Source organism: Zonotrichia albicollis, chromosome 25, assembly GCF_047830755.1.
Source record: "Zonotrichia albicollis isolate bZonAlb1 chromosome 25, bZonAlb1.hap1, whole genome shotgun sequence".
Taxonomy (NCBI): domain Eukaryota; kingdom Metazoa; phylum Chordata; class Aves; order Passeriformes; family Passerellidae; genus Zonotrichia; species Zonotrichia albicollis.
Genome location: NC_133843.1, coordinates 8,409,359 through 8,423,420, shown reverse-complemented (window position 1 = coordinate 8,423,420; position 14,062 = coordinate 8,409,359). Strand labels below are relative to the sequence as shown.

General features: G+C 51.4%; 1 protein-coding gene across 1 annotated transcript; it reads left to right on the top strand.

Moving 5' to 3' along the window:
• Nucleotides 1-2,042: 2,042 nt before the first annotated feature.
• LOC141731754 (olfactory receptor 14J1-like) lies at nucleotides 2,043-2,807 on the top strand. The gene has a single exon (XM_074558296.1). It carries the CDS (start codon nucleotides 2,043-2,045, stop codon nucleotides 2,805-2,807), a length of 765 nt encoding a protein of 254 aa, XP_074414397.1.
• The last annotated feature ends 11,255 nt before the right edge of the window (nucleotides 2,808-14,062 follow it).

Here is a 14,062-nt window from a genome sequence, read left to right as displayed (position 1 = left end):
CTCATTAAAGCAGATAATTGGGGCCATGATTGCACAAACCTCTCACAGAGTCTGTATCAAAAGAGAAACACCAAGTACCCTAAAATAACTGAAGTACCCTGAAGCATTAATGAGCCCCACTGAGTGTTGGTACTGACAAAGCCTCTCCAGGGACTCATTGCAGCAGATAATTGGAAGTCATGATTGCACAAATCTCCAAGAGATTCCAAGGCAAAAGCCAAACTCAAAGTCCTTTCACAAACCTGCAGTCCCTGCAGGGAGCATTATGGAGCCTCCAGGGCCACTCCTGAGCAAGGCTCCCCAGGGATTCCTTCCAGCAGATCCTTGAGGCCACTGGGATGTGGGCTAGGGGGAGATGCTGAGGGCAGGACAAGGGGCTGACAGTGCCCAGACTGGCTGGGGCTGCGCCAGGAGGCCCCAGGGCCTCAGGACAAGGTGTCTCCTCCCAGCCCTTGGTGGCACAGATGCTGCTGCTGTGCCCCAGGTAACCAAGACTTGGCTTCTCTTTGTCCCCACCTGTCATCACTGCCTCCAGTTCTCTGCTCTGCCTGGGGCCTGGGGACACTTTCTCAGTTGTGTCCTTCAGTGGGACCCATTACAAGTCCAAGAAAGTTTGGAGTTGGATTCTGACTTGAAGTTCTGGAGCGGTTTCTTCAGCTCCCTCTCAGGGACTGATGGTGAGGGCCTGAGCACAAAGCCCCAGAGGCTCATTAAAGACCTGGTGCTGTGTCTGTGCTGCTGAGCTGGGCTGGGCTCCTGGCACAGAGGCAGCTCCTGGTAACCAAGAAGAGCTTCAAAAGCACATTTCTCTTGATGAGCAGCTCTTCTGCCAGCCCAGCAGGGCTGGGGCACTGCCTGCAGCCACCCTGGGCACAGCACAGAGGCACAGAGAGCTTCAATCAGTCAGGGCTGGGAAGGTGCTGAGAAGTGCCTGGGGCAGAATCACTGCCAGCCCTTGGCACAGGAACCTCTGGCTGCAGGACAATGCAGCTGCAGCTCCTGGAATGATCTCCTAAAGCTGGAACATCCCAATGCCTACAGACTCTGTGAGTACATTCTCTGATTGTCTCTTGTGCAGAGCAGCCAGGGGTGCCCAGGGCTGTCCTGCAGAGCAGGGTCCTGCAGCCCAGGGCGCTGTGCTGGGGCAGGGACTCTGCTGCCGCTAGGGAAAGCTCTCAGCCAGCTCTGGCAGCTGCTCCCAGCAGTGGGGGACAATATCTGGGTGGAAGGAGACACCTGGTAAGGCTTGGATGTTTTCTCCTGCTGTGTTGTGGATGCTGCATTGTTCAGGACTGCTCCCAGCATGGCATTTAACTGCAGAACATTTCCAAGTAGATTATAGAGGGAGCACATCAAGGTAGGGGCTGCACTAAAGGGAAAATCCTGCTTTATTAATCTACTGCACTGGGTTGCCTGGATGAGAAACTGCACATAGATATTATTCTCTCAGTTCAGGCGTAGAATTTATAAAAAAAAAAACCTCTCAAATCTGTATAAACCACACAGTGACAGACATCAGCACAGGGCCCCTCACAGGCAGCATTAGTGTTGCTTTTACAGTCTCCTCAGGGTTCCTCTGAAGTTTTCATCAGAGCCTGCAGAGCCAGAGCTGCCCCTCGGCAGTGTCAGAGTTGGGAGGGGTCTACAGGGCAGAGCTGAGCCCCCAGGGCTGGGCTGGGCTCTGGCAGCACTGGCAGGGCCCAGCCCTGGGCATAGGGAAGCAGCTGCTGGCAGGGACAGCTCCAGGCAGCGGAGCCCTGGGCAGGCAGTGGGGGGAAAGAGCCCCCAAGCTGTGCTGGGATAATTCAATTCCTCTCCAAACCAAATTATTCAGTCCTTACTATTTTACAGATCCCCATGCGAAGGGACAGCAAATGTCCAACAGCAGCTCCATCAGGCACTTCCTCCTGCTGGCATTGGCAGACACGCGGCAGCTGCAGCTCCTGCACTTCTGCCTCTTGCTGGGCATCTCCCTGGCTGCCCTCCTGGGCAACGGCCTCATCATCAGCACCGTAGCCTGCGGCCACTACCTGCACACACCCATGTTCTTCTTCCTGCTCAATCTGGCCCTCACTGACCTGGGCTCCATCTGCACCACTGTCCCCAAAGCCATGCACAATTCCCTCTGGGACACCAGGAACATCTCCTACACTGGATGTGCTACACAGGTCTTTTTCTTTCTGTTCTTCATTTCGACAGAGTTTTATCTCCTGACCATCATGTGCTACGACCGCTACGTGTCCATCTGCAAACCCCTGCACTACAGGACCCTCCTGGGCAGCAGAGCTTGTGCCCACATGGCAGCAGCTGCCTGGGCCAGCGGCTTTCTCACTGCTCTGCTGCACACAGCCAATACATTTTCTCTTCCCCTGTGCCATGGCAATGCCCTGGGACAGTTCTTTTGTGAAGTGCCCCAGATCCTCAAGCTCTCCTGCTCACACTCCTACCTCAGGGAACTGGGGCTTCTTGCTGCTAGTGTCTGTTTAAATTTCGGTTGTTTTGTGTTCATTGTTTTCTCTTATGTGCAGATCTTCAGGGCTGTGTTGAGGATCCCCTCTGAGCAGGGACGACACAAAGCCTTTTCCACCTGCCTCCCTCACCTGGCCGTGCTCTCCCTGTTCCTCAGCACTGGCACATTTGCCTACATGAAGCCCCCCTCCATCTCCAGCCCATCGCTGGATCTGGCCCTGTCAGTTCCATACTCGGTGGTGCCTCCAGCCCTGAACCCCCTCATCTACAGCCTGAGGAACCAGGAGCTCAAGGCTGCTGTGAGGAGAATGATGACGGGATTGTTTCAGAAACATTAAACTGATGGCCAATCTCTGCAAATCACTTGCAAAAAAAGTAATCTTTGATACTTCCTGTTGGTTCAGTAGTGAGAGTTTTCTTTTTTCTTTATTTTACTTTTTCCATATTGTCCAAAAAGAAATGTCACTGTTTGTTCCATTTCTCATTTTGTTTCTCTCCATCTTCCCTGTGGCCACAGACTGTGTCAATGAGGGGCTGTGCTTTTGGTGGCTTTAAGGGAAATAAAGGATCTCCCAGCATTGTTTTCACCAGAGATGCCCCTTCTGTTCTCTTCTCTGGAGTGGCAGCAGCAATGTCTGTGTGCAGAGCTGGGGGCAGATCAGTGCTGGCCCAGCAGCTGTGCCCAGCAGCAGCAGCAGCACTTGGTGTTGCCGGTGCTGCTGCCGTGGACCTGCCCCGCTGCCCTGGTGGCCCTGGTGTTGCTGCAGGGCCTGAGTGCTCTCAGGGCCGGGTAACGCCCTGAGAGTGGCAGTGCCGGGGCTGCAGCAGGGACAGGCCATGGGCACTGCTGGGGCAGTGCTGACGCCTCAGCCCAAGGCCTGGGGGCTCCAGGCTCCTTGCCCAGGCTCTCTCAAGAACACACCCAGGCCAATGCTCAGCAAAGAAAAGCCCCGTGAGCAGCCCCAGGCTGGCCATGGGCAGGCTGGGGGCAACAGCATGGCTTGGGCTCTGCAAGGGCCCTGGGGGAGACGGGAAGGAGCAGCAGAGCAGGGGCTGATCCATCCCCAGGGCACTGGACAGCCCAGGGCAGCGTCCCAGAGCGTCCTCATGGAGCTGCCAACAACATCCCCCCTCTGCAGCCCTGGCCTCTCCCCCAGCTCACACCGGTGCCCCATCCTTGCAGGCACAGACAGGGCAGCACTGGCTCAGCAGCCCCTGTTTGCATTGCACACAGCAGGGGGAGCACCCCCATGCTGTTGGTGTGGGGACATGAACCTGAGGGAGCACAAATGCCATCAGCCCCTGGGGCCAGCAAGGGCTGGGGGACACCAGGGAAAGCACTCAGCTTTGTCCTGGCCTCTGCAGTCAGCCAGAAAGTTTGTTCCCGTCAGCTGGGAGTTTCCTGTCCCACTGCAGATGCTGTTGGTCAGAGCCAGAGCTGGCTGGCAGCCACCCCAAACTGCCCTGAGCATTTCCTTTGCTTCACCTTTGCTTTCTTTGCTCTGTATGTTACAAATTCTATCCTATTGCCAACCCCTGTCCCTCCCCTGCAAACAGCCCATCCCTGTTTGCCCTTTCCTCTCTGGCCCCACTCCCCATTGCAGTTCCCGACTTGGCACCATGGGAACGTCCCTTGGGCAGCAGGATCATCCTACAAGTGCTGCAGGAATTGTCTGCAGGTTCCTGCAGTGCCTGGTGCTGCTCCCTTGCCAGAGGCATCACAGGCCAGGAGGGCACATCGGGGCTGCTGTGTCTGGCTCTGGGGCTCCTTGTTATGGGCAGTGAAGAGGAGCTGCAGAGGCTCTGCAGGACTGACAGGATGGGCTTTGGGGCTGGCAGGAGAAGCTGAGGGACCTCAGTTTCTCCTGAGTCTGGCCAGGCCTGACTGTACCAAAGGCAGAGCTCAGCTGCCCTTGGGTGCTGCAGCAACACTCCAGAGCCCAAAGAGCCTCCATGGCTGTGCTGGAGACCAATGATCCAGCAGGGAAATGCAGGGCTGCAGTGGGATGGGGAGGGCATTGAATTCCAGCACACACTTCAGCTCTCTGATGATCCTGGCACCAGGCTGGGCCCTGTTTCAGACTGGAGCAAAAGTGACACAAAACTACAACTAAGATGCCATTGTCTATATACCTTTCTATATGGCAATCCCGTGTTGATGGTGGACATGTCAGATGTTGCTGGGATGTCACAAGGAGCTGAAGGAAGAATTTGGATGTTTCTTAAATTTTATCATGTTCACATTTTTTATGTTGACCATGAAGAGAAACATTTCTGTGTCTCTGAGTCTCACCAGTTCCTGGTCCCTCAAAGGACACAAATCTGATAAGTAGAGGTTCCCACTGCAGGGTCTGCACTTGGACCTCCGTCCATAGCCAGAGCAGAGCTCCCTTGTCCCAGCAAGTCCCTGCCAAAGGAGTGATGAAGGAAACAGGACAGGTTGTGGGGAGTAGGGGCAGGGCATAACCAGGGAAGAGAATAACTTTTGCATTTAATGGAGTTGTGCCTTCCCTTGCCTTTGTTGGCTGACAAGAAATGAACATCCCTCTGTGTCTCAGGCAGCTCCTTCTCCAAGGAAACCAGGTGGAATTGGAGCCAAGGAGCTTAAAGCTGCAGGTGCAGCCTGAGCTGGAGGGAGCTCAGATTTGCAAAGGCTGCTCTGAGTGCCAGGGCTTGGATGGGGGAAATGGTGGAGTAGGGTCTTGATTTTCATATCAATTCCAACTGCATGAGGAGGTACTTGGATTCACTGTCAATTGGAGACTGCACATATCAGTTTATTAACAGGGAAAAAAAACTAAACAGGACCTAAAAAATGGAGTGTGGAATGTGGCTGGGAAAGCCCTGCCTGGGCTGTGCCAAGCAGGACACACAAGCCCTGACTGCCATTCCCCAAACAAGTCTCTCAAGGAGACATTTAAAAGGAATTCGAGTTGTTTGTGTCCTCTGAGCTGGACTCCCTGGAGAAATACCAACAAGAGATTCTCAGGAGCTCAAAACAACAACACAGCCTTTACTAGCAACTTTAGAAAATCAGAGAAGCTTTGGCAAAAGGTTTAATAGGACATTCAATCAAAAAATAAAAAAGCACTTGTCAAAGCATGAATTTGGCCAATTCAACTTCTCAAACTCTAAGCCTGTTCAATTTTAAGTTACTCAAAATTTGCAAGAAGAGGGAATTAGAGAGAAAGACAAATAGGATACAGAGAAGCACACACGCAGCTACCAACTCCTGCATTCCAGCACTGCTCAGATAGAAATTCCAAGAGGAGGTAGGGTCAAGATGTGTGCTTACCTTGGGGGCAGCCTTAAATAGCCCTTGGTCTTCCTGGGCCCTTCCCCCAGGTGGGGCTTGGGCTCATTTGGTCCCTCAGGAGCTGGGCTGGGGTTGCAGAGGTGGCTGTGGAGCATTGCCTGTGCTGTGCCAGGGACTGGCAGACACTGCTGGGCTGGGATAGAGGCTCTGGGGGGATTGGGGTTCCAGGGCAGGGCAGTGCTGGGGTTCCAGGGCAGGGCAAGGCTGGACCTGCGCCTTCCTCCCTCACACACACACAGTTTTCAGCCAACAATCTCCTCCAGTCTGTCACAACAGGGAATGTTGGAGGTGGAACCCAAATTTGCCCATGGGCACCTGGATGAGAAGGACAGGTCTTTTCCATAGCACAGAGCCCCAGTGTTTGGAAGGCAGGTGAGAGCCTCACTAGGCCAAGGCCAGCCAGACTTGTCAGAAATGGCAGATTTTTTCTGGGTGTCATCTTTGGATTAAGGGAATTTTGAGGTGGAACCCAATCTCGGCCATGGGTGCCTGGAGCAACTGGCAGTGACTGAGTCTACACTGAGGGCAACTGGGATTGACTGGGACCATGCTGGGGGAGACTGGGATCAGAGTGAACTCATACTGGGATCATACTTGGAGTGACTGGGTCAATGCTAGGGGCCACTGAGAGCAACTGGGGTCAGACTGGGAGCAGCTAGGACCATGCTGGGAGTAACTGGGATCATACTGGGAGGAAACGGCACCATGCTGACGGTGACTGTGGTCATTCTGGGAGGATACTGGTAGTGACTAGGCAAAGGCTGTGGGCAACTGGGATCATGCTGGGGCAACCGGGATATACAGGAAGTGACTGGAACCATGCTGGAGGTGACTGGGAGCTACTGGGAGTGAATGGAAACACACTGGGGGCAACTGGGATATACTGGGAGAGACCAGAAGTGACTGGGATCACAGAGGAACCATAAAGGTAGTTAGTGGAAGAATACTGGGAGTATCTGGAAGTGACTGGAATTATACTGGGTAACTTAGAATGATTGGGACGATACTGGGGACAAATGGCACTGTACTGAGAGTGACTGGGTTCATACTGGAATCATACCAGGTGGGACTGGAATCATACTGGGAGTGCCTGGAACTATAGTAGGGGATAATGGGAACACCTGGGACCATGCTGGGATCATACTGGGAGTGACCGTGATGATACTGGGATCATGTTGAGTGCAACTGAAAGTGACTGGGAGCATCCTGGGGGTGACTGGGAGCCACAGGGCCCATGCTGGAAGTGACCTGGGGGGAACTGGGGAAACTGGCCCAGCTGGGGCTCAGGGTTGTTCTCCCCCAGGGCTGTCCCGCGTCCTGCTGCCACCTCCAACCCCACAGAGCCGAGGGACAGGGGACTGGGACAGGGGACAGCTGAGGAACAGGGCACAGCCAGGGAACATGGCCTGGCTGAGTGACACTGAGCTCTAGCACTTTGGGCTGCTGCCCTTGGGCTCCCAGCACAGGCCCAGGGACAGAATCCCCTCCAGGAACAGTTGTTTGCTTTGAGCTTTACTCTGGAACATTCCCCAGGAGCCCCTGCAGCATCTGCAGCCCGGCTGGATGCCCAGGGCCACCAAAGCTGCTCTGGCAGTGCCCTCCTGCCCCGGGCAGGGACAGAACAGCCAAGGAAAGGCTCGTGCTGGGCTCAGGGCAGGGACAGGGCACTCCCCTGGTGCTGCCATGAGCACAGCAGAGCTGGCCTGGGCAAAGGATTGGGATTGATGTCCCATGGAATCCCAGCAGGGATTACTTCTCATTCCACTGCTGGCATTGCATTGGTCATCCATTCAAATAATTTCCCCATGGAATTCCCATGGCAGCGGGTTAAGGGGAAGAACCATCCATGGAATTCTCACCTGACTGGGATGAGAGTGAGATCTGGCCATGGAAATTCCATGGTAATTCCTGCATTCCCAAGTCCCCCATTCCTGAATCCCCCATTCCCATAGGAATTGCCTGTCGCAGACATTTTTTCATAGAAATCCTTTCTTTGGGACTTGTTCATTTTCTGGGAAGCTGAGGCCCCAGAAAGAGAATGTAAACAATGATTATCAGCTGCTGTGGAATGCAATAGGATGCACCTGGGATTGGTTCATGTTCCATGTGTACAATTAAGGGCCAATCACAGGGCAAGCTCTCTGGAAGACAGGGACAGAGAACTCTCTTGTTTTGAGATTCATTCTATTCTATTCTTAGCTTAGCAGTCTCTGCAAGCTCTCTCTTTATTCTTTTTAGTATAGTTATAATGTATTATATATTATATATCAATAAATCAAGCCTTCTGATCAAGAAACAAGATTCTCCTTCTCTCACCCAGTGACCTCATAAGGTCACTGTAATAATTGCCCTTCCCTTCCCACACCCACCTTTGTGCTCCAGAGCCACCCAACCCCATCTGATGTATTTCCACCCACATGTGTCCCAGGTAATGCTTCGTCTGCTCCACCATGATCCCTTTGAATTCCCAGCACCTCTGTCTGATCCAGGTGGCACCATCAGACGCTGCAAAGCTCCTGGATCCGAGCTGGAAGGAGATGAAATCCCAGCCCTTGTAGCCATACCGGTGGGATCCATGGACACTCCATTGGATAGAAGGTCACAGCTAGAAACCACTTGCAGCATGTGGGGACCTGGGAAGGAGGATAGAACGGATCCATGAAGTTGTGTCCGAGGCCCAGGGTGCCCCTTGGATTCCCATCTCAGCCCCACAGTTCCCCCCCATCCCCAGATATCCCATCCCAGCCCCTCAGAGTCCTCCATTCTCACAGATCCCAGCCCAGCCCTGGCTCCCCCCACTCCCCCCACTCTGGCTGTACCCACCCTGTCTCCAGGGAACTGTCAGCAACAGGCCGGGTCCTGTCCTTGAGCCAGGGCTAGATATCCCAATATCCCAGCCCTGGATATCCCAATATCCCAGCTCTGGCCATGCCAATATCCCAGCTCTAGCCATCCCAATATCCCGGCTCTGGCTATCCCGATATCCCAGCTCTGCCTATCCCAACATCCTGGGTCTGGCTATCTCAATATCCCAGTTCTGGCTATCCCAATATTTCGGCTCTGGCTATCCCAATGTTCCAGCTCTGGCTATCCCAATATCCCAGCTCTGGCCATCCCAATGTCCCAGTTCCGGCTATCCCAATATCCCGGCACAGGCTGTGCCAATATCCCAGCCCTGGTTATCCCAATATCCCAGCTCTGGCCATCTCAGCTCTGGCTATCCTGATATCCCAGCTCTGCCTATCCCAACATCCTGGCTCTGGCTATTCCAATATCCCAGCTCTGGCTTTCCCAGTATCCCAGCTCTAGCTATCCCAATATCCCAGCTCTAGTTATCTCTATATCCCAGTCCTATGGACCCCAAAATCCCAGCCCTGGCTATCCCAATATCCCAGCCCTGGCTATCCCAATATCCCAGCTCTAGCTATCCCAATATCCCGGCTCTGACTATCCCATTGTTCCAGCTCTGGCTATCCCAATATCCCAGCTCTGGCCACCCCAATATCCCAGCTCTGGCTATCCCAATATCCCAGCTCTGGCCATCCCAGCTCTGGCTCTCTCAATATCCCAGCTCTGCTTATCCCAATATCCCAGTCCTTGATACCCCAATATCCTAGCTCTGGCCATCCCAATATCCCAGTTCTGGCTATCCCAATATCCCAGCTCAGGCTGTGCCAATATCCCAGCCCTGGTTATCACAATACCTCATCTCTGGCTGTGCCAATGTCCCAGCTCTGGCCATCTCAATATCCCAGCTCTGGCTATCCTGATATCCCAGCCCTGGTTTCTCAATATCCCAGCTCTGGCTATCCCAATATCCCAGCTCTGTCTGTGCCAATATCCCAGCCCTTGCCATCCCAATATCCATGCTCTGGGAATTCCAATAGCTCAGCTCAGCTCAGCTCCTCCCACCATCGCTGTTTTCTGTGGCTCCATCCAGCCCCGCTCACTGCCCTAGTGCTCCCAGGGGGGTCCCATCCACATCCCCCACAATCAAGGACTGGGGACCCCCGGGTTGGGTTCTGACAGCGCCACTTCCCGGTACTGTCAGGAGGGGAGAACGGGGGGACACGGAGATTTGGGGATGCTGGGGGGCTGAATGTGAGAGTTTGGTGATGCAGGGGGTTCCACAGGCCCAGGAAATGGGGGGACATGAAGAGCTGGCAGAGCTGGGAAGGAGGTTCAGAGGCTCAGAGTCAAGGAAAGGGGTGAAGGGACAGGGAGAGATGGGACTGGGAAAACAAAAGAGGCTAAAAAACCCCAATCAGAACAAAGCCAGCCACAGCTATTAAAATCGTACCACCATGTCCCATCCCCCCAACAAAACTAAAACCAAAAACTCCTACATCCTACAACTCATACAAAATAACCCTACAACTAAACACAAAAAAACTCAAAAACCAACCATAAAACGAATCCTAACACAACCCAACCAAAACTGCCATCACAATTTACTGGCGGGTAAAATGTTAACCCTTTCAATACTTCAATCATCCCTCAAGTAAAAGAAAAAAACAAAATAGAAACATTAAAAAAACCCATAAAACTGTCAAAGTCAGAAAGGAACAAATAACTACCCAATAAAAAAGAAGAAAAACTACCTTAATCTTGAAACTGAAATCCTCTTATAAACTCTAAAGAAAAAACTCTTTTTCTTTATAACACATAAAACTATAAAAAAATTAAATTATTCAAAATAATATCAAACAAAAACTTCCATATGAAAATAAATTATAAAATACCTGCAATTTCATAAAAAGTTCAAGCAGAAAAAAAGTAATCCAGTACCCACAAGAGAAGATCTCTATTTCCAGAGATAAAAATATTTTAAAAAGTAAATAATAAAAACATTTACCTTTAAACAACTCACCTTTAAAACAATACCTCATAAGTCGACATGATCCATTAATTAGCTGTAAAAAAGCTTGTAGCAATAAAAGAACTTCACAGTAACAAAGTTCCCAAGAAAACTGTTATCCATGACAAAATTAGGAACCACAAAAAAAATATTTTTCCTCTTGGAAAAAAATCTCCATACACTTAACAAGAAAAACTTCTCTCCCTAAAACTAAAAAAAGACAATTCTAGAAATAGTAAACTACCAGAAATTTTTAGTTTAGTTTTTTACAATGTCAGGTTAAAAAAAAAAAAAAAAAAGTTGTAAAGAAAAAAGAATGTTCTAAAGAATTCAATTCTTACTACCTTTTTTCTAATTTGCTTTTAATAAAATTTTTTTCTATATGCTTTTAAAATTTTAAGCCTACTTTACCTTTCTCGTAATCCTATCTCACAACTAAATAAGTACATAAATAATTAACCGACACTAAAACCCACCACACTCATCAATACATTAATTAATGAGATCTCAAGAATGGAAAAAAATCTTAAATTAACAAACCATAACAACTACAATGTCATGATAAACCATTTGCCAAAGTTTGTCTGATTTTCTAAAGTTGCCAGTAAAGGCTGTTTGGTTGCTTGGAGCTCCTGAGAATCTCTTGCTGTTATTTCTCCAGTGAGCTCAACCAGAGTACACAAACAATTGTAATTCCTTTTAAATGTCTACTTGAGAGAGTTGTTAGGGGGATGGGAGTCAGGGCTTGTTGGTCCTGCTTGGCCCAGCCCAGGCAGGGCTTTCCCAGCCACATTCCACACTCCATTTCCCAGCTACAGCCGCTGCTGCCTCTGAGTTGTGCTGCCCCAGCCCCAGGGACGCTCTCCTTGTCTGCCCATTCCCCCACGGTCTCTGGGCAGGGATGGCCTCAGTGGGGGCTGCTGACATCTTCAGCAACTTGGAGGCTGCTGCTCAATTTTCTTGCTCCAGGGGCTTGTTCAGCCTTCAGCTCTTCAGTGCAGGAATTCAGTGTCCCAGGGCTCATTAACATTCAGAACACCTTAACAAGCCAAGACTCTGGGGACAATTTGATTTCAATTCTCAAATCCTTTGTGGTTAAGTAGATCTCAGTAGGGTATTCAAAGTGAATATATTCTATTTAAAAAGACAGTGAGAAAAGATTGTTTAGGTCCTATTTATGTTTGTTTCCCTGTTAATTATTGATATATGCAGTCTCCAATTGACAGTGAATCCAAGTACCTCCTCATGCAGTTGGAATTGATATGAAAATCAAGACCCTTCATGGCTGACAATCAATCAGACTCTGTCCCTATGCCCACCCCATCATTTCCCCAATCCAAGCCCTGGCACACAGAGCAGCCTTGTGCAAATCTGAGCTCCCTCCAGCTCAGGCTGCACCTGCAGCTTTCAGCTCCTTGGCTCCAACTTCCACCTGCTTTCCTTGGAGAAGGAGCTGCCCAAGATATAGAGGGATGTTAATTTCTTGCCAGCCAACAAAGCCAGGGAAGGCACAGCTCCATCAAATGCAAAAGTCATTCCTCTGCTGGATATTAAATCCACTTTCCACAGTAGACAGCCTCAGAGCAATGGAAAATACCTTCTGTGCCCAGTAAAGATCCCAACGTCCCCCCAAACCCTCCCTGTCCTGATTCTGCCCAGATTTGCTCTTTGCACACACGAGTCACAGGCTGAAGTCAGGAGGCTCCTTCCATGCCCGGAGGGAGGAAAAGAGAAAGGGGATGTAGAGCTCTCCTGTGCAGAGTCAAGGTCCAAGTGCAGCCCCTGCAGTGGGAACCACAACTCATCAGGTTTGTGTCCTTTGGGGCCAGGACCTGGTGACACTCAGAGGCACAGAAAGGTTTCTTGCCAACCAAACACAAGTTGAACATTTCAACAGTTTAATAACCATCACAGCTCTTCCATCAGCTCTCTGGGATGTCCCAGCAGTATCTGACATGTCCACTATCCACAATGGATTCCTGTAGAGGAACAGTTTTAGACATAGATATAAGAAAAGGTAATTCTGTAATAAAGACAATTAAGATGTCGCCTTATGTGATATTTATTTAAAATTCAGAAAGTTTGGGCAACTCCCTGAAGCTCAAAGCATGAAACAAGTTAGTTGAGAGGCACTTGAATGACCAGGGAGCATCTGGTGGAGGAAATCTGGGACCAATGGGAAAAACAAATATCCAGCTGATCAAGTGAACAGATGTCCTTAGACATGGCAATTTAACCAGGAGAGATGGAAGCACTTGATGAAAAAGAGAGAGATTAAATAATAGACTGATTATTGGTGACACAAGTAGATGGGAAGATCAGTATTTCTTCTCCTGCCATCAGTACACTTCCAGGAAACCCTGTTTCTGGTGGGAAAATGTTGCCATTCCTTAAGAGTACTCAAATGACACAGAAAATAAAGATTTGCTTGCATATTATGAAACTAACAGGTATTAAAACCTGTGCCCCTTTCCTGGCAGACATCAGCTGTTTGCCCATGAACATGTTGTGCCACTTGGGCCCTAAGGTGCCCAGCTGGGATTGAATCTCTCCGAGAACACCTGAGGGAGAGCAGAGCACCTTGCAAGCCGCAGGTCCCTGACAGCCCTGCAGGGCTCCTGTCCCATCAACATCTGCTCTGCTCCAGTCTGAAACAGGGCCCAGCCTGGTGCCAGGATCATCAGAGAGCTGAGGTGTGTGCTGGAATTCAATGCCCTCCCCATCCCGCAGCAGCCCTGCATTTCCCTGCTGGATCCTTGGTCTCCAGCACAGCCATGGAGGCTCTTTGGGCTCTGGAGTGTTGCTGCAGCCCCCAAGGGCAGCTGAGCTCTGCCTTTGGCACAGTCAGGCCGGGCTAGCACAGGCCATGCTCAGTAATTGCTTGTGTGTGCCTGGCCTTGCTGTCAGCCCCGGCAGCGGCTGCCTGGCCCCTTTGTGGCCCTGTGCTGGCCCAGCCATGGTGGCCCAGCCCCTGTGCAGGACCAGCCCAGGCCAGGAGCATTGCGGCTGGGAATGGCCCCTGTGCCGTGGTGCCCACAGCAGCCTTGGGGCTCTGTGCCCCCTGGCCTCCCTGCTGGGCAGCCTCTGCCAGCTCCTGCAGAGCCTGTGACACCGGTGGGGCTGCACAGACAGCCCTGCCCCGGGCTCTGCAGGCCTCTGGGCCAGCAGAGAGGCAGCCAGGGCTGGCCATGGCTGGGAATTGGCCCTGAGCCATGCAGGAGGATGGAGCTGGGCCACAGCCAAAATCAGCCCAGGCCAAAGCTGGGCTCAGCAGCCAGGGCTGCCAAGAACTGAGGACAGAGGCTGGCGCTGACAAATGTCCTGGGCCCCCTTCCTGCTCTGTCCATGCCACCAAGGGCACAGAGCAGTCTCCTCTCTGGGCCACTTGCCTGTTTGCAATGCCTTGCACAGACACTGGC

Excerpts from the sequence above, each read along its gene's own strand:
- LOC141731754 (XM_074558296.1), top strand. The coding sequence starts at position 2,043 with ATGTTCTTCTTCCTGCTCAATCTGGCCCTCACTGACCTGGGCTCCATC.